The 18,917-nt window shown below is 23.4% G+C and overlaps 1 protein-coding gene across 1 annotated transcript; it reads left to right on the top strand.

Moving 5' to 3' along the window:
- The first annotated feature begins 47 nt into the window (after positions 1–47).
- On the top strand, positions 48–18,685 carry LOC117171572 (GATA zinc finger domain-containing protein 14-like). The gene is made up of 4 exons (XM_033359008.1): positions 48–126; positions 5,246–7,438; positions 14,453–14,742; positions 18,434–18,685. Exons 2-4 carry the CDS (start codon positions 5,250–5,252, stop codon positions 18,592–18,594), a joined length of 2,640 nt encoding a protein of 879 aa, XP_033214899.1. The 5' UTR covers positions 48–126; positions 5,246–5,249; the 3' UTR covers positions 18,595–18,685.
- Positions 18,686–18,917: the final 232 nt, after the last annotated feature.

The raw sequence follows: 18,917 nt of genomic DNA, 5'->3' as shown, positions 1-18,917 counted from the left end.
GGTTAGGTTGATGGATGTGCACGAATTATACCGAACTTTGCCGAAAAAAGTAACTGTTGCTCCTGTCACGAGATTGTTTTTGGCAGTTGTGTTTGGATTATTTATATTAATTTCTAACTAATAAAAGTAAGTAAATGTAACTAAAAATTATCACTCTTAAATAAAAAATCTTTGATTTTTATCAGAACCTTAATTTTGACGAACTAACGTGAAAAAATGTGCGATTCCTTGTTTTATCTTTCCTTTTGTCGGTTAGAATATCTGACATGTTTTAAAAGATAGAATGTTTTTTTTCAATATTTTTGAATAAATTGAGTATTTTTTAAACCTATTTTGAAAGTGTAAGCAGCTAGGGATTTAATTTCATTTCGAGAAAAAGAGAATTCGTTTTTTATTTATATGGTTTGAAAATAATTGTTTTTACCGTCAGTGTTTACAAAATTTGCGAACATTTTTCAATCTTTGTGCTATATTTAAAGGGTTGATAATACCTTTTATTTGCTAAAATAGAAGCAATCGAATATAGAACTAGTTTTCTAATTTTCTAGGTTAAAAAATAAATTTAATTCCATATTTTTCACATCTGGAACGTCTCTCTTAAATTTTTTTTTAGTTCTTGACGTTTATTCAATCTAAGGAAAATTCCTAAGCTGTTGTTTAAAAAATAAAAAATAATGATTTATCGCACCCCTATTTCTTCTAGGTGTTCTGATTTTTCCGATTTTTCTACCGTTTTAATTTTAGAGGTTTTTAACCTTAAAAAGTTTGTCGGAAAAAGAGCGGGAATTTTTTTCATAGAAAAAATAAAGATAATCGAATAATTTGCCACCAAAAAATTGATTTTTCAAACTGCAAAAGATCAATTATTATCAAAAAATGGAATACTAAGTTTTCTTGCATAAAAAATCATTTTCAGTAAAAAAAATTCTATAAATAGAACAATTTAAAAAACAAAAACAATTTTATTTTCAACCAAAAACCAAGAAGATTAATTTTTTACTAAAAGAGACGAATTTTCAAGAAATGATATCAATTTTCCACCAAAAAGTTGAATTTTGAAACTAAAAAAGATCAATTATTATCAAAAAATGGAATGCTAACTTTTCTTTCATAAAAAATAATTTTCAATGAATAGTTCAATTTTTTTTTTAACAGTTTAATTTTTAACCAAAAACCAAGAAGAAGAATTTCTACTAAAAGAGACGAATTTGCAACAAAAAATATAATTTTTTCACCAATTATTTAGTTGAATTTTCAACCAAGAAGAATTCTCTTCTATAAAAAAAGAAGAATTTTCAACAAATTACATCAATTTTCAAACAAAAAATTGAATTTTTAAACTTATAAATACAAATTAATAACCAAAAATGGCATAGTTACATTTTATTTTAGCAAAAAGAATTTTCAGTAACAAAAAATAATATTCAATAAAACAGTTCAATTTTTTACAAAACCTTCAAATTCTCAACCAAAAAGATAAATTTTAAACCAAGAAGATTAATTTTCTACAAAAAAGACGCATTTTCAACAAAAAAAAAATTAATTTTTAACCAATTAGTTGAATTTTCAACCAAAGAGTATTGTATCGAAAAAGAGAAATTTTCGACGAATTCATTTTTTTTACTGCGAACACAACTATTCCATTTTGGGTTAAAAATTTATCTTTTTTGTTTGAAAATTCAATTCTTTCTTCGAAAATTTAAATATTTTGTTGACAGTTTTTTTTGTTATCGTAAACTAGTTTTTATAGTTTAAAATTTATTTATTTTTTGATAAAAACTTATATATTTTGTTGAAATTTTTTTAATGGTTAAAAATTAGTTTATGACTGCAAATATGACTATTCCATTTTGGACTAAAGATTCATCTTTTGATTAAAAATTTAACTCTTTACTACTTTATCTTTATCTTATCTTTCTTGTTGAAAAATTCAACTCTGTTATTGAAAATTCATATGTTTTACTTAAAATTTTAAGGTTTATGTTTGTAAATGCAACCGTTCTTTGATTTAATTTTTTAAATTTAAACTTTATTGTAGAAAATTCGTCTTTTTGGATTCAAAATTTTATTTTTTGGGTACAAAATTGAACTAATTGGTAGAAAATTCAACTCTTTTGTCGAAAATGCATCTCTTTTGCTTGAAATTTCATATTTTTTGTTTTGATATGCGAATTTTTTTTCCCTTAAATAACTATTTAAATTTAACTATTCCACTTTTGGTTGAAAATCTAGCTGTTTTATTGAAATTCCAACTATTTGGCTAAAAATTCAAATATTTTGTTGAAGATTAATTTTTTGTTTGTTGGAAATTCATTTTTAATCTAAAAATGGAAAAATTATGTTTTTTGTTTGAAAATTTAACTTTATTGTTAAAAATTGGTCATTTTGGATTCAAAATTTTATTGTTTTGGTTGACAATTCAATAATTTTGTTGAAAATTATTATTTTTTGTTAAACTCAACTGTCTTTTTATTCAAAATTTAAATATTTTTTGGTTGAAATATCAACTATTCATTCTCCCTTACGAATTCATATTTTTTGGTTGAATATTCCACTATTATGTTGAAGATTCTTTTTTTTTTAATTCAACTATTTTATATATTTCAAATAAAAATATTTTTGGGTGAAAATTTAGCTTTTGTCTTTAAAGATTTATCTCGTTGTTTGAAACTGTTAACATTTTAGTTAAAAATTCCACTTTTGATTGAAAATGTTGCGGTTTCATTGAAATTATAACTGTTTGACTGAAAATTTATTTATTTTGTTTAAGATTATTTTTTTTTTAAACTCATTTTTAAGCTGAAAATAGAAAGTTTATGTTTTTATTTAAAAATTTAACTTTATTGTTAAAAATTTGTCTTTTTGAATTCAGAATTATATTATTTTTGTTGAAAATTCCAAAGTTTTGTTCAAAATTCATTTTTTGCTTAAAATTGTATTTTTTTCTTTAAAAATGCAACTGTTTGGTTGAAAACTAATCTGTTTCGGTTATTTTTTGGTTGAACATTCAACTATGTTAAAAATTCTTTTTCTTTACTTCAACTGTTTTATTTCTTTAAAATATAAATATTTTTGGTTGAAAATTTAGCTTTTTGTTTGAAGATTCATCTCTTTGTTTGAAATTTATAACAATTTTGTTGAAATTAGTCCTCCTTGGTCAAATTCAAGTGTTTTTGAGTCAAAATGGAAATGTTTTTCCTTGAAATAACTTTTTAATTTTTCTTTAAGAATTCATATTATTGGTTGAACATTCAACTATTATGTTGAAAATTATTCTTTTTTTATTCAACTGTCTTGTATTTAAAACAAGAATATTTTTTTGATGAAATATCAAATATTATAGTTTTGGTTGGAAATTTAGCTTTTGCCTTTAAAGATTCATTTCGTTGTTTGCAATTTTGAACAATTTAGTTAAAAATGTCTTTTTCTTCGTTGACATTTTTTTAAACTGAAAATTTAATTATTCTACTTTTGTTTAAAATTTCAACTGTTTTTAGAATTTGTTTTTTAAATTTAAACTTTGCTTAAAACATGTTTTTGGATTGAAAATTCTATTATTTGAGTAGAAAATTTAACTAGTTGGGACAAAATTCAACTCTTTTGTTGAAAATTAATTTTTTTTTGGTTAAATTGAACTGTTTTTTATTCAAAATTAAAATCTTTTTTGGTTGAAATATCAACCATTACATTTTTCATTGATAATTCACGTTTTTTGGATGAACATTCAACTATTATGTTGCAAATGGATTTTTTTTTAATTCAACTGTCTTGTATTTAAAACAAGAATATTTTTTTGATGAAATATCAAATATTACACTTTTGGTTGAAAATTTAGCTGTTTTATTGAATTTCTATTAATTAGTTGAAAAATTAACTATTTTGTTAAGGATTCATTTTTTGTTTGTTAAACATTCATTTTTGAGCTGAAAATGGAAAGTTGTTTTTTTTTTGTTTAAAAAATAAACTTAATTGTAGAAAATTTGTCTTTTGGGATTCAGAATTCTTTTATTTTGGTAGAAAAGTTAACTATTTGGTCGGAAATTCAATTTGGTCGGAAATGTTACTTTTTTTCTTTAAAAATTTAACTGCTTGGTTGAAAATTAATCTGTTTTATTTGAGAATAAACAATATTTTTCAAAATTAGTATTTTTTGTTAAATTGAACTGGTTTTTATTCAAAATTTAAACCTTTTTTTGGTTAAAATATCAACATTAAATTTTATCGTTGAGAATTCATATTTTTGGTTTAAAGTTCAACTGCTTGGTTAAAAGTTCAACTATTTTACTACAAATTTATCTTATTGATTGAAGATTCATCCCTTTGAATGAAAATTTAACAAGTTTTTTAAAAATTCTTGTTTTTGTATGCAAAATTAATTTTTTTAACGGAAAATTGAACTATTAAGTTAAAAATTCATATATTTTGTAAACATTGCGTAATCTCCGTGGTTGAAAATTCATTCTTTTGGTTGAAAATCCAACTATCTCGTTAAAAATTCATTTATTTGTTAGAAAAACAAAAAAGGAACCAGGATCTGATCGATTTTAGAAAATCGAAATTATAGAAAATTTAACTATTTGGTAGAAAATAAAAATCTTATGTTCAAAATTCATCTCTTGCTTCAAATTTTATCTTTTTTCTTTGAAAATGCAACTGCTTGGCTGAAAGTTAATCTGTTTTGTTTAAGAATTAAACAATATTTTTGAAAATTCATATTTTTTTGTTAAATTTAATTGTTTTTTATTCAAAATTGAAACCTTTTTTGGTTAAAATATCAACATAAGATTTTATCGTTGCGAATTCATCTTTTTGGTTGAAATTTCAACAAGTTTTATAAAAATTAATTTTTCTTAACGGAAAATTGAACTATTAAGTTAAAAATTCATATATTTTTTCAAAAATTTCGTAACTTCCGTGATTGAAAATTTATTCTGTTGGTTGAAAACCCAAAAAAGGAACCAGAATCTGATCGATTTCCAAAAAATGAATCTAATTCACGTGAAAAAATAAAATTTTCATACAGTATCTAGTATTGAAGAAATATTATTTCCAGGACTATGTCCGATCCGAAAATTCAACAATTTGGTAGAATTTTGTTATCCTTTTCGACTGAAAAATCTTCTTTTTTTTTAAAAAAAATGTCTCTATTTTGTTCAATAAAACAAAAAATAGGCGAGATTCGATCGATTTCAGCAAAATAAATCTTTCCATGAAGAAATTAGCATAAAGAAACAATTTTTTCTAGGACCATGTCCGATCAAGAGAATTCCTTTAGCCTCGAAAACCTACAAGAAAAAAGATCTGCAACCGAAAACAGAATTCCCCGATCTCCAGCAGTCGACACCTACGAATCATACGCATCCTGGAGAAAAAAAAAATTCCCACCAAAGCCCTTGGATTACAAAGCCGAAGACTACACATTATCCAAACATCAGAACAGCAATGACAATTATCCAAACAACAATCCACCGAATCCAAACTTCCAAAAGTCATCATATTTTCCAACCGAGACTCAAAATCCCCCTTCAGAAAATTACTCAAATCACAGTCCTCCTGATTCAATGCTACCCCGATCTACCTATTTTTCTCCAGATTCCGAAAACTTACATTCCCGACCGAAAATCGACACAAGAAGGTCTCTTCCTGCCAGTGAAGGCAGTTGTCAAACATACAATCCAAATGCTTATCAAGCAAAAGAATCTGAAGATCATCAAAGTAGTCCCCACGGAATGAAAACCTCTTCGCCAATGAATAAAATTTCGAGAGAGGCTCAGCATTATCTGAAAATGTATTCCTCAAGATCTGAAAATCCTCATTTGAATTCCAATCCGAGAAATTCCAATCCGAGAAATTCCAGTCCCCGATTTTCGAGAAGACCTTCTAATTCCAACAGTCCTAATCCACAAAATTCGAATCGTGGAAGCACTGGAGATTTAAGAAGCAATCAGAGAGATTTTATTCCAGAGGCTAATTCAAGAAGAGCTCCAGTTAATTACGATCCTCGATCAAACCCAAATACTGGAGCCTTGCAGCCTCTGAGACATAAATCAGATCACAGACATTCTTTTCCAAGTTGTTGTCCAGTGGAGCACAGAGAACCAGAAAATGGAGAAATGATCAAGGGTCTCTTGAAACTAATTGACAATCAGAGCGAGCAAATCAAGAGTTTACAAGCGCAGCTCAATCATCTTCTGCATATTCACGAGGAAACGCTCAAAGAAAAGGCAAAGTGCATCTGCTCCCTTGAAATTCCTCGTCAGAATCCACAGATTTGTATGCAAGCCTACAACGCAGCTTTGCAGCAAACTTCCACAATGGGAGTCGAAAATTACAATCAAAATTCGAGAATTCAGGACTCGAATCAACTTGCTAACGAAGCCTCGAATCGTCGGAATGTTCAGTTTGAGGATCACGCGAAAAAAACCTTGCTCGAGAGGAAAGTCTCGATTGGTGTGATGACCAGTTTTGAATTCACGGTTCAGAATAGTCCCTTCAATGTGGAGAATGAAGAGCAGCCAATCGTTGATGATCAGGAGGACGAAATTGGCAAAGAGGGTGACAAAAATCTCTCGAATCTTGAACTCTTGAGGAGGAAGCAAAATATTTTTTCGATGATGCCAAGTCCTTTGGAGAATATAATCGAGGATTCTGAGAGTCATCTTTCTTCTAGTCAACAGCCCAGCAGTAATGGGCTCTCTTCCTGCAAAAGGAGCCATTCGGGAAATAATTCTAATGCAAATAATGCAAATCATTTTAATGCATCAACTCAAAATAGTCCAGGTATTCAAAAAAATATTCAGAATAGAAGAGAAAATGGACAGAGTGTAGAAACTAGAAATCAGAGAGATGTTGCTTGGGATTCTAAGCAAAATTCTTCCCCGGCTACGAGAAACGAGCCAGTGAAACAAAAAACGGTTCCAAATTCGAGAAGAAGTGGAACACCTCACAGATTTGAGAATCCAGGAACTGTAAATCGTTCTCCGGATTTTTGCGGGCGAGCGGAAATGAGAAGAGAGAGGCAGAATGAGAGAATTGATGGGAGAGAGAGTAAGAGGAATGAGGATAATTTTCAAGATGATAGTCTGAATTTGAGTGGAGGTCAGCTTGAAGTTAGGGAGAGAGTTCCTCCGAGTCCTGAGCCGAGTATTCATGTTGATATGCAAGAATATTCCAGTGAGGAAGGCAGTGTTCAGACGAAAAGAACCCCGAAAGTTGGATGGACTTTTTATAATAACGTTCTGGGACAGGTTAATCATATTTTGCAAAATTCACCGACGGAGAAGGATGATGAGAGGAGTGCAAAAGGTCCTGAGAGGAAGGAATTGGATAATAATGTTCTGATGGATACGGTGAAAGCTGCGACTATGGACCAACTTAAAAAATTGGGCATCAGTTTTGTTGACAACAACGAAGCAAAGGAGGCGAACGCTAACAAAAAGTAAGAAATATTATGTTTCAATTTTCTTTGAGAAAAAAATCATTTTTGGTAACAAAAGAAATCGTTTTCTACAAAACAATTGAATTAAACCCAAGTTGAATTTTCAACAAAAAAAAAAGAATTTTTCAATCAAGGAGATTAATTTTCAACAAAAAAAAACGCATTAATTTGCTTTTACAAACAGTTAAATTTTCAACCGAAAAGATTAATTTTTTTACTTAAAAAAAGACATATTTTCTACCCTAAACATTCATTTTTAACCAAGGAGGTTAATCTCCTGTCAAAAAGACGAATTTTTAACAAATTGCATACAATTTTTAACAAAGAAGTTGAATTTTTCAACTGAAAAGATGAATTATTAACCAAAAATAGAGCAGTTAATTTTTTACAAATCGTTTGAATTAAAAAAAAAAATAATTTTCAACCAAGAAGGTTAATTTTCAATGAAACTTATATATTTTTAACCAATTATTTGAGTTTTCAACAAATGAGATTAATCTTCTATCAAAAAATACGAATTTTCAACAAATTACATCAATTTTCAACCAAAAAAGTTGAATTTTTAAACTAAAAACCAAGGAGATTAATCATCTGTCAAAAATACAAATTTTCAACAAAGTACATCAATTTTCAACCAAAAAGTTGAATTTTGAAACTAAAAAGGATAAATTCTTGATAAAAAATGGAATAGTTGAGTTTTCTTTTGGAAAAAATCATATTCTTTTACAAAACTAATTTTGTGCAAAGCAGTTGAATTTTTCACACAAACAAAGGAATTTTCAAACAAATAGATTAATTTTCAACAAAATGCAAGAATTTTGTAACCAATTAGTTAAATTTTCAAACAATGAGATTAATCTCAACAAATTACATTAATTTTTTAACGAAAAGTTGAATTTTTAAACTAAAAAGATAAATAATTAACCAAAACTGGAATAGTTAAGTTTTGTTTTGGAAAAAAATCATATTATTTTACAAAACTAATTTTGTACAAAGCAGTTGAATTTTCAACAAAACGCATTAATTTTTTTTACAAATAGTTGAATTTTTAACCAAGAAGGTTAATTTTCTGCTAAAAAAGATGTATTTTAAACCACAAATATTAATTTTTAACCAGTCATTCAAATTTTTAACCAAGGAGAATGATCTCGTGTCGAAAAGACGAATTTTCAACAAATTACGTCAATTATTAACCAAAAAGTTGAATTTCTTAACTAAAAAGAAAAATTAGTAACCAAAAATAGAGCAGTTAATTTTTTTACAAAACATTGCAATTTTCAACAAAGAAAAAGGAATAATTTTCAACCAATGAGATTAATCTTCTATCCAAAAATTCAAATTTTTAACGAAAAAGTTGAATTTTTCAACTAAAAAATATCAATTTTTCATAAAAAATGGACTAGTTGAGTTTTCTTTTAGAACAAAATGATATTCATTTAAAAACTAATTTTCTACAAAGCAGTCAAATTTTTTACAACACATTTGAATTTTCAACAAAAAAAAAGGAATTTACAATAAAACCCAGTAGTTTTTTTTTTATAAGTGGTTGAATTTTCAACCAAGAAGATTAATTTTCAACTAAACAAGACGTATTTTTAACCATAAATATTGAAAGAATTCAACTTTTTGGTAAAAAATTGATGTAATTAGTTGAAAATTCATCTTTTTTACAGGAGATTAACCAAAAATAGAACAGTTAATTTTTTTACAAATCATTTTAATTTTAAAAAAAATTAATTTTCAACCAAGAAGATTAATTTTTAACGAAACTTATACATTTTTAACCAATTATTTGAGTTTTCAATAAATGAGATTAATCTTCTATCAAAAAATACGAATTTTCAACAAATTACATTAATTTTTTAACGAAAAATTGAATTTTTAAACTAAAAATATAAATAATTAACCAAAACTGGAATAGTTAAGTTTTGTTTTAGAAAAAATCATATTATTTTACAAAACTAATTTTGTACAAATCAGTTGAATTTTTTACAACACAGTTGAATTTTCAACCAAAAAAAGGAATTTATAACAAAACACAGTAGTTTTTTTTTTACAAATGGTTGAATTTTCAACCAAGGCGATTAATTTTCTACTAAAAAAGACGTATTTTCAACCATAAATATTGAAAAAATTCAACTTTTTGGTTCAAAATTGATGTAGTTAGTTGAAAATTTGTCTTTTTAACAGGAGATTAATCTCCTTGGTTGAAAATTCAACTGTTTATAAAAAAAATAATGCGTTTTATTTGAAAATTAATCTTCTTGGTTGAAAATTCCTTTTTTTTTTGTTGAAAATTCCACTGTTTTTTTAAATTGATTTTTTTTGTAGAGAATTAGTTTTTTAAATGAATATCATTCTGTTCTAAAAAAAATTCAACTATTCCATTTTTGGTAAAAAATGTATCTTTTTTAGTTGAAAAATTCAACTTTTTATTCAAAATTGATGTAATTTGTTGAAAATTCATCTTTTTGACAGGAGATTAAACAAAAATAGAACATTTAATTTTTTTACAAATCATTTGAATTAAAAAAAAATTAATTTTCAACGAAACTTAAACATTTTTAATCAATTATTTGAGTTTTCAACAAATGAGATTAATCTTCTATCAAAAAATATGAATTTTCAACAAATTACATCAATTTTCAACCAAAAAAGTTGAATTTTTAAACTAAAAACCAAGGAGATTAATCTTCTGTCAAAAATACAAATTTTCAACAAAGTACATCAATTTTCAACCAAAAAGTTGAATTTTGAAACTAAAAAGGATAAATTCTGGATAAAAAATGGAATAGTTGAGTTTTCTTTTGGAAAAAATCATATTCTTTTACAAAACTAATTTTGTGCAAAGCAGTTGAATTTTTCACACAAACAAAGGAATTTTCAAACAAAAGGATTAATTTTCAACAAAATGCAAGAATTTTGTAACCAATTAGTTAAATTTTCAAACAATGAGATTAATCTTTTGTCCAAAAATAAGAATTTTCAATAAATTATACAACAATTTTCAACGAAAAAATTTTATTTTGAAACTAAAAGGATCAATTTTTGATCAAAGGTGGAGCAATTCTGTTTTCTTTTAGAAAAAAATGATCTTCATTTAAAAAACTAATTTTCTGCAAAACAAATAAATTTAAAAAAAACAGTAGAATTTTCAATAAAAAAAAGAATTTTCAACCAAGAAGATTAGTTTTTAACAAAACCCATTATTTTTTTTATAAATAGTTGAACTTTAAATCGAAAAGATGAATTTTCAACCAAGAAGGTTAATTTTCAACTAAAAAATATCAATTTTTCATCATAAATGGAATTGTTGAGTTTTCTTTTAGAAGAAAAATGATATTCATTTAAAAAATTAATTTTGTACAAAGCAGTTGAATTTTCAACAACAAAAAAAAAGGAATTTTCAACAAAACGCATTAATTTTTTTACAAATGGTTGAATTTTCAACCAAGAAGATTAATTTTTTACTAAAAAGGGCGCATTTTCTGCAATAAATATTAATTTTTAACCAGTTAGTTAAATTTTTAACCAAGGACATTAAACTTCTGTCAAAAAGAAAAATTCTCGAAAAAATTACATCAATTTTTAACCAAAAAGTTGAATTTTTAATATAAAAAAGATAAATTAGTAACCCAAAATAGAATATTTAAGTTTTCTTTCTGAAAAAATCATATTCATTTACAAAACTGATTCTGTACAAAACAGTTGATTTTTTTTAAACAGTTGATGTTTCCACCAAAAAAAAAAGAAATTTTCAACAATGAAAATTAATTTTTTACTAAAAAAAAATTTTCAACAAAGAAGATAAATTTTTTACTAAAAAATACGCATTGTCTATCATAAATATTAATTTCTCATTAGTTCGTTGAATTTTCAACAAAGTAGATCAATTTTCAATCAAAAAGTTAAATTTATCAACTAAAAAAGATAAATTATTAACCAAAAAATAGAGCAGTTAATTTTTTTATAAAAGATTTGAATTTTCAACAAAAAAAAAATAGTTTAAAACGGAGAAGATTAATTTAAATAAAAGAATTAAATTAATTTAATAAAACATACATTTTTAATAAAAGATCAATTTTTAATGAAAGATCAATTTTTAACAAAACGCATACATTTTTAACCAATTAGTTGAATGTTCAATTAAGAAGGTAAATCTTCTATAAAAAATACGAATTTTCATCTAATTACATCAATTTTCAACCCGACAGTTGAGTTTTGGATCTAAAAAAGATCAATTGTTAACCGAAAATTGAACAGTTCAGTTTTCTTGTGGAAACAAATATTTTTCAATTAAAAAAATTATTTTTTACAAAAAAGTTGAATTATCAACAAAAAAAGGGAATTTTTAACTAATTAGGTTAATTTTCAACAAAACGCATTAATTTTTACCAATTAGTTGAATTTTTAACCAATGAGATTAATGTTCTATAAAAAAGACGAATTTTCAACAAATTGCATACATTTTTTAACCAAAAAGTTAAATTTTTCAACTACAAAAGATAAATTATTTATGCAAAATAGAGCAGTTCATTTTTTAACAAAAAATTTCAATTTAAAAAAAATGAATTTTCAGTCAAGAAGATTAAGTTAAATAAAAGAATTAAATTAATTTAATAAAAGTCAAATTTTTAACAAAACGCATACATTTTTAACCAATTAGTTGAATTTTTAACCAAGAATATTAATCTTCTATCAAAAAAGTTGATTTTTCAACCAAGAAGTTTAATCTTCTATCAAAAAAGTTGAATTTTTAAAAAGTCATTGGAAGTTTAACAATTTCTTTTTTTGTTAAAATTTAATCTTTTTAAATTTAAAATTCTAATATTTAGTTAAAATGTATATTTTTTGATGAAAATTAGTATCTTTTGTTTGAAAATTAATCCTCTTAGCTGTAAATTCAACTACTCGGTAGAAGGTTTACTTACTTTGTTAAAAATTCATTTTTTTTATATTCCTTATTCTGGTTGCAATTTTTTTCTCTTTTATTGAAAATTAAACTATTTTGTTGAAAAATCATCTCTTTTGTTTAAAAATTAATCTTCTTGGATAAAAAATTTATCTTGAATTGAAAAACCAAAAATTACGTTTAAATTTTATTTCTTTCTTCAATGAAAAATCGTTTTTTTTTGGTTTGATAATTCATCTGTTTTCTTAGAAATTATATGTTTTTGTTGTTCAAAATACAAATATTTGTTTGATAATTTATGTATTTTTTTGGTTCAGAATTCAACTTTCTTAAAAATTCTTTTTTTGTTTTGTTGTAAAGGACACATCTCTTTCGTTAAAAAGGTTATAAAATGAAAATATTTCATTTTTGGTAAAAAGGTCATCTTTTTTAGTTGAAAATTCATCTCTTTGGTTAAAAATGTAACTTATTTGTTTAAAGTTAGCTTTTTTTATTGTTTAACAATTTAACTATTTTTTCTTTGGTTGAAACTTCATCTTTATTTGTTTATAATTCAACTATTTAGTTGAAAATTTATATATTTTGTTGAAAAATTGTCTCTTTTCTTTGGAAATTATTCTTATTGGTTGAAAATTTAACTAATTGTTCGAAAGTTGACCTTCTATGTTAAAAATGCTTTTTTTTGTTAAAGATTTATCATTTTAGTTGCAAATTCATCTCTGATTGAAAATTTAAACTATTTTCGTTAAAGTTCGTTTTTTTCTTAATTGGAAATTTAACTCTTTTTTTTTTTGTTGAAATGCAATCTTTTTCAATTGAAAATTCAACTATTTTGTTGAAAATGTATATATTTGATTAAAAATTCGTATCTTTTGTTTGAAGATAAATCTTATTAGTTGTAAATTTAACTAATCGGTAGAAAGTTGACCTACTTTCTTAAAAATTCTCTTTTTTTGTTTAAATTCCTCATTCTAGTTGCAATTTTTTCTCTTTTATTGAAAAGTAAACGATTTTGTTGAAAAATCCAAAAATTACGTTTAAATTTGGTTTCTTTCTTCAATGAAAAATATATTTTATTTTGTTGTTCAAAATACAAATATTTGTTTGGTAATTTATTTATTTTGGTTCAGAATTCAACTTGGTTAAAATTTTCTCTTTTTTTAGTTAAAAATTCATTTCTTCGGTTAAAAATGTAACTGCTTTGTTTAAAGTTCGTTTTTTTATTGTTTAACAATTTAAATATTTTTTCTTTGGTTGAAACTTCATCTTTATTTGTTTATAATTCAACTATTTAGTTGAGAATTTATATATTTTGTTGAAAAATTGTCTCTTTTCTTTGGAAATTATTCTTATTGGTTGAAAATTCAACTACCTGTTCGAAAGTTGACCTTCTATGTTAAAAATTCATTTTTTTGTTGAAGATTTATCATTTTAGTTGCAAATTCATCTCTGATTGAAAATTTAAACTATTTTCTTTAAAGTTTGTTTTTTTTCTAAATTTTAATTTAACTATTTTTTTTGGAAAGCAATCTTTTTCAATTGAAAATTCAACTATTTTGTTGAAAATGTATATATTTGATTAAAAATTCGTATCTTTTGTTTGAAGATAAATCTTATTAGTTGTAAATTTAACTAATCGGTAGAAAGTTGACCTGCTTTCTTAAAAATTCTCTTTTTTTTGTTTAAGTTCCTCATTCTAGTTGCAATTTTTTCTCTTTTATTGAAAATTAAACTATTTTGTTGAAAAATCCAAAAATTACGTTTAAATTTGGTTTCTTTCTTCAATGAAAAATCTTTTTTGTTTTGTTGTTCAAAATACAAATATTTGTTTGGTAATTTATTTATTTTGGTTCAGAATTCAACTTGGTTAAAATTTCATCTTTTTAGTTAAAAATTCGTCTCTTCGGTTAAAAATGTAACTGCTTTGTTAAAAATTAATTTTTTTAAAAGATTCCTTATTTTAGTTTCAAATTGACCTCGGAGCGAAAATTGAACTATTTTGTTGAAAATGAATTTTATTTGTTAAAAATAAATTTTTTAACTGAAAAATCAACTTCAATGTTAAGTCGCGCATTATTTAAATTTGTAATTTGTTGTTTTAGAGTGACTTTTGATCCCTCATATTATGGCCGATTTAATCCAGAAATGAATATGATGCAAGGAACGAGTTACACGAATGAAACAAATACAAGTATGCACATGAAAGCCTTAGCTATGAAATATTTGAATGAAGAACAAGTTTGTGATGCGATGCAACAAAAGCAAAGGCGAGGAGCTTTAAAAAATCTCATGGTTAGTAATGTCCAAGGGACAACCAACATGTCCTTTGCCACGATGAGATATTTACAAAGATACCAGTTGCTTCCGGAAAGCATGAATGGTTACATGGAAGGTACATTTTTTAATTTATTTTAATTTTACAGGATCTCAATTTTTGTTTAGGGAAACTAAATTATTTTAAAACACATTTAAAAGCTTTGAAAAGATTCGAAAATATCTTGAATCCTGCGAAGATTTTAAAACATTTCAAACAAAATCTAAATTTTTGGAAAAAGGAAGATTCTTAAAAATTTTTAAAATGATTACTTTTTTTTAAATTAATTCTAAGAGAATATTTAAAAAGACTTCAAATTATTTCCAAATTTTTATAAATGTAGAAAAAAATCGGAAGGTTTTAAGATGATAAAAAATATGAGAAACATTGATTTCAAAAATTGTTTAAAAATTGAAAAGATTGCAAACAATTTAAAACAAAATCCAGATTTTTAAAAATTTTGAAGTAAAACTAGGAAGTTTTATAATGATTTTAATAGGTTTGAAGGAAATAAAAATTTTTCTCTAAGATTCCTGGGAAAATTTTTATTTTTGAATTTAATTTATTTTATTAATTTAAATTTTTAATTAACAAGTCGTTAGTTAAACTATTATTTAGAAGTGAAAATATTTTTAAAATAATTTAAAATTTAAAAATATTTCAAAAAATTGTTAACAAAATGTACATTTTTTAGATACGAAAAAAAATTTTGAACCGGTTTAAGGAATTCCATAGGATTTAAGATAATAAAAAATTTGTCTCAAGATTCCTGGAAAAATTTGTAACTATTTTTTTTTAGAATAATTAATTTTAAGAGAAGATTAAAAAAGGTTTCAACCGATTTCTATAAATGTTTGGGAAAAAATGTGGAAGATTTTCAGGCATTTTTTTTAATTCTGAAAGATTTCTCACAAATTTGAAGAAAATTTTTTATTTTTAGTTAAATAATCATTCGAAAGTTTTAAGAAATTAAAAAAAAATTTTTAATTTTAAAAGATTTAAAAAAAATGTAAAACAAAATGTAAATTCGTAAAAATTTTGTATTCATAAAGAAAATTTCCAAAGATTTGTTAAAATATCGCAAAAAAATGTAAAATTTTAGGGCAATTTTTTTAATTCTGAAAGATTTTCCACAAATTAAAAAAAAATCGGATCATAATAACGACTTTGTTAAAATTTTATTTATTTATTGAGAATACGTCTCTTTGGTTCACATTTTTTGAAAATTATTATATATTTCGAATTAAAAAATTTCAGTAATTTCAAATCTGATAAGATTTTTAAAAATGTATAACAAAATCCTGTTTTTCTAAGATTTCTAAATAAAATTAGTAAGATTTGAAGGCCAGTTTTTTAATTCTGAAAGGGTTTTCACAAATCTGAGGAAAATTTTGAATCGTTAGTTAAGAGATATTTGAAAGTTTAAAAACATTTTTTAAATAATTTAAAATTTGAAAAGGTTTCAAAAAATGTAAAACAAAATATACATTTCTAAAGATTTCAAAATAATATTTTCAACCCTTTAGAGAGTTTAAAAAAATGTCTTTAGATTCCTGAGAAAATTTCAAACGATTTTTTATTTTATAAAGGTAATTTAAAAAAAAAATCTCTAAAGATTCTTTAAAATATCGAGAAAAATTTGGAAGTATTTAAAAAATATAATATAAAATTTGAATAGATTAAAAAAAAATTAAAAACAAAATCCAGATTTTTTAAAATTTATAAATAAAATTTGGAAGATTTTTAAGGATTTAACAATTTTTAAAGAGAATTCCAAATTTTCTTAAGATTCCTGGGAAAAATTAAAATTATTCAGTAGTTTGAAAAATTAATTTTTTAAAAGAATTTAAAATGTTTTTAAAAGATTTTAAAAGCTTTAAAAAAATTGCTTAAGATTCCTGGGAAAATTTCAAAAGATTTTTTTAAATATTAAAAAAAATTTTTGGAAGTTCTTAAGGTAAATGTTTTAAATCTGAATGACTATCATTTCAGGAAAAATTCGAATCGTCATTTAAGAAATATTTAGAAGTTTAAAGATTTTTTAAAAATAATTTAAAATTTAAAAAGATTTTAATATTTTTTAAGATATCGAAATAAAATGTTTAATCTTTATAAGAATTTTCATAGATTTTATAATATAATTTTTTTCTTAATTTTCTTGGGAAAAATTTAAATTGTTCAGTATTTTGAAAAATTAATTTTTAAAGAGAATTTAAAAATTTTTTAATAGATTTCTAAAAAGGTAAAAAAATCTGCAAGATTTTAAGATATATTTTTTTAATTCCGAAAGATTTAAAAAAAAATTTAATTTGAAAACAATTTTAAAACGTACATTTTTACAGATTTTTATATAAAATTTTTAACTTTTTTAAAGGATATTAAAAGTTTTTGAAAAATTGCTTATGATTTCCGGGATATTTTAAATATTGAAAAAAAAATTTGGAAGGTTTTAAATTGTTTTAAATCTGAATTATTTTCAGCGCATTTCAGAAAAATTTCAAATTGTCATTTAAGAAATATTTAGAAGTTTAAACATTTATTTTAAATAATTTAAAATTTAAAAAGATATCAGTTAAATGTTAAAATATTGAAATAAAATCTTTAATCTTTTTAAAAATTTTCACAGATTTTCATAGATTTTATGATAATAAAATTTTTTTTTTAAATTTCCTGGTAAAATTTTAAATGGTCTTATTTCAGAATAACTAATTTTAAGAGAATATTTAAAAAGATTTCAAAAAATTAAAAAGAAAATTTAGATTTTTTAAAATTTAGAAGGTTTTTAAGGATTTTAAAAATTTTGAAGAGCATACCAAATTTTTTTAAGATTCCTGGGAAAATTTTAAATTATTCAGTATTTTGAAAAATTAATTTTTCAAGAGAATTGAAAAAGTTTTTGAAAAATTTCTAAAGAGGTCAAAAAAAATCTGTAAAATTTTAAGATGGTTTTTTTTTTAATTCCGAAAGATCAAACAAAAATTTTACATATGAAAAAATGTCAAAACTAACATTTTTAGACTTTTATATAAAATTTTAAAGTTTTTAAAGGATTTTAAAAGGTTTTAAAAATTTTCTTAAGGTTCCTGGGAAATTTTAAAATGATTTTTTATTTTGACCAATTTATTTTGAAAGAAAATTTCAAAAGATTTTTTTAAATATTGAAAAAAAATTTTGGAAGATTTTAAAATAAGTGTTTTAAATCTGAACTATTTCCCACGCATTTCAGGAAAAAATCAGATTGTTATTTAAGAAATATTTAGAAGTTTAAAAATTTCTTTGAAATAATTTAAAAAGATTTCAATAATTTAAATTTTTTAATATATGAAAATAGATTTTTTAATCTTTTCAGGAATTTTCATAGATTTTATGATGATAAATTTTTATTTTTATTTCCTGGGAAAATTGAAATTGGTCTTTTTTCAGAATACCTAATTTTAGAAGAATGTTTAAAAATATTTTCAAAATTGTCAAAGTAGAATCTGAAACATTTTAATTGAATTTTAATTAACATTTTGATCTTAATGTTAAATTAATTGAACATTTAATAATTTATTTTAATAATTTATTTATTTATTTACATTTAATTTAATAAATTTTATAGTAGTTATTTTAAACTTTTCTTTTGTATTAAAAAATATGCTCATCAAATTATAATTCGGTAGAATTTTTTCTTCTTTCTGGAATGAAAGATTAATCTCTTTTGTTAGAAATGTAATCATTTTTGGTTAAAAATACAATTCTCGTAATATTTTTTGTTTCATTTTTTAAGATGAAGGAAAAGAAAACTTCCAGATGCCACATATTTCCGAAAACCAGGTACCAGTTATGCAAAAACCGAGTCGACCAGCTCATCCCCAAACGACAAAAACAAGCTGCCCCAGTAAAATTTTGGATATCTCGACATTGAAGCAACAGCCGAAACTTTTATGATAAAAGTCCCATTATCTAGTTTTTAATTACGATTTTTAGAAAGCAAGTAAATTTATTAATTTTTGTATAATAGCTCTAATCGCAGAATAAGGATTGTGTATGTTATTCATAGTGATTTTATAAAAATAACTTTTTATAAAAGATATTATTTTTTTATTAATAATTCCATTGGTTCCAATGGAACTGTTCTTGATTGAAAATTTATTTACCATTTATTTACCATTTCTTTGATTGAAAAATGAGTTAAAAATCCATATCTTTAGTTGCACGTCAATTTTTTTCAAATAGAAATTTAACTATTCAATTTTTGGTTGAAAAAATAT

This window comes from Belonocnema kinseyi, chromosome 4, assembly GCF_010883055.1.
Source record: "Belonocnema kinseyi isolate 2016_QV_RU_SX_M_011 chromosome 4, B_treatae_v1, whole genome shotgun sequence".
NCBI classification, from domain to species: domain Eukaryota; kingdom Metazoa; phylum Arthropoda; class Insecta; order Hymenoptera; family Cynipidae; genus Belonocnema; species Belonocnema kinseyi.
Note: the sequence above shows the minus strand (reverse complement) of the source record. Positions and strands in the feature narration are given on the sequence as shown.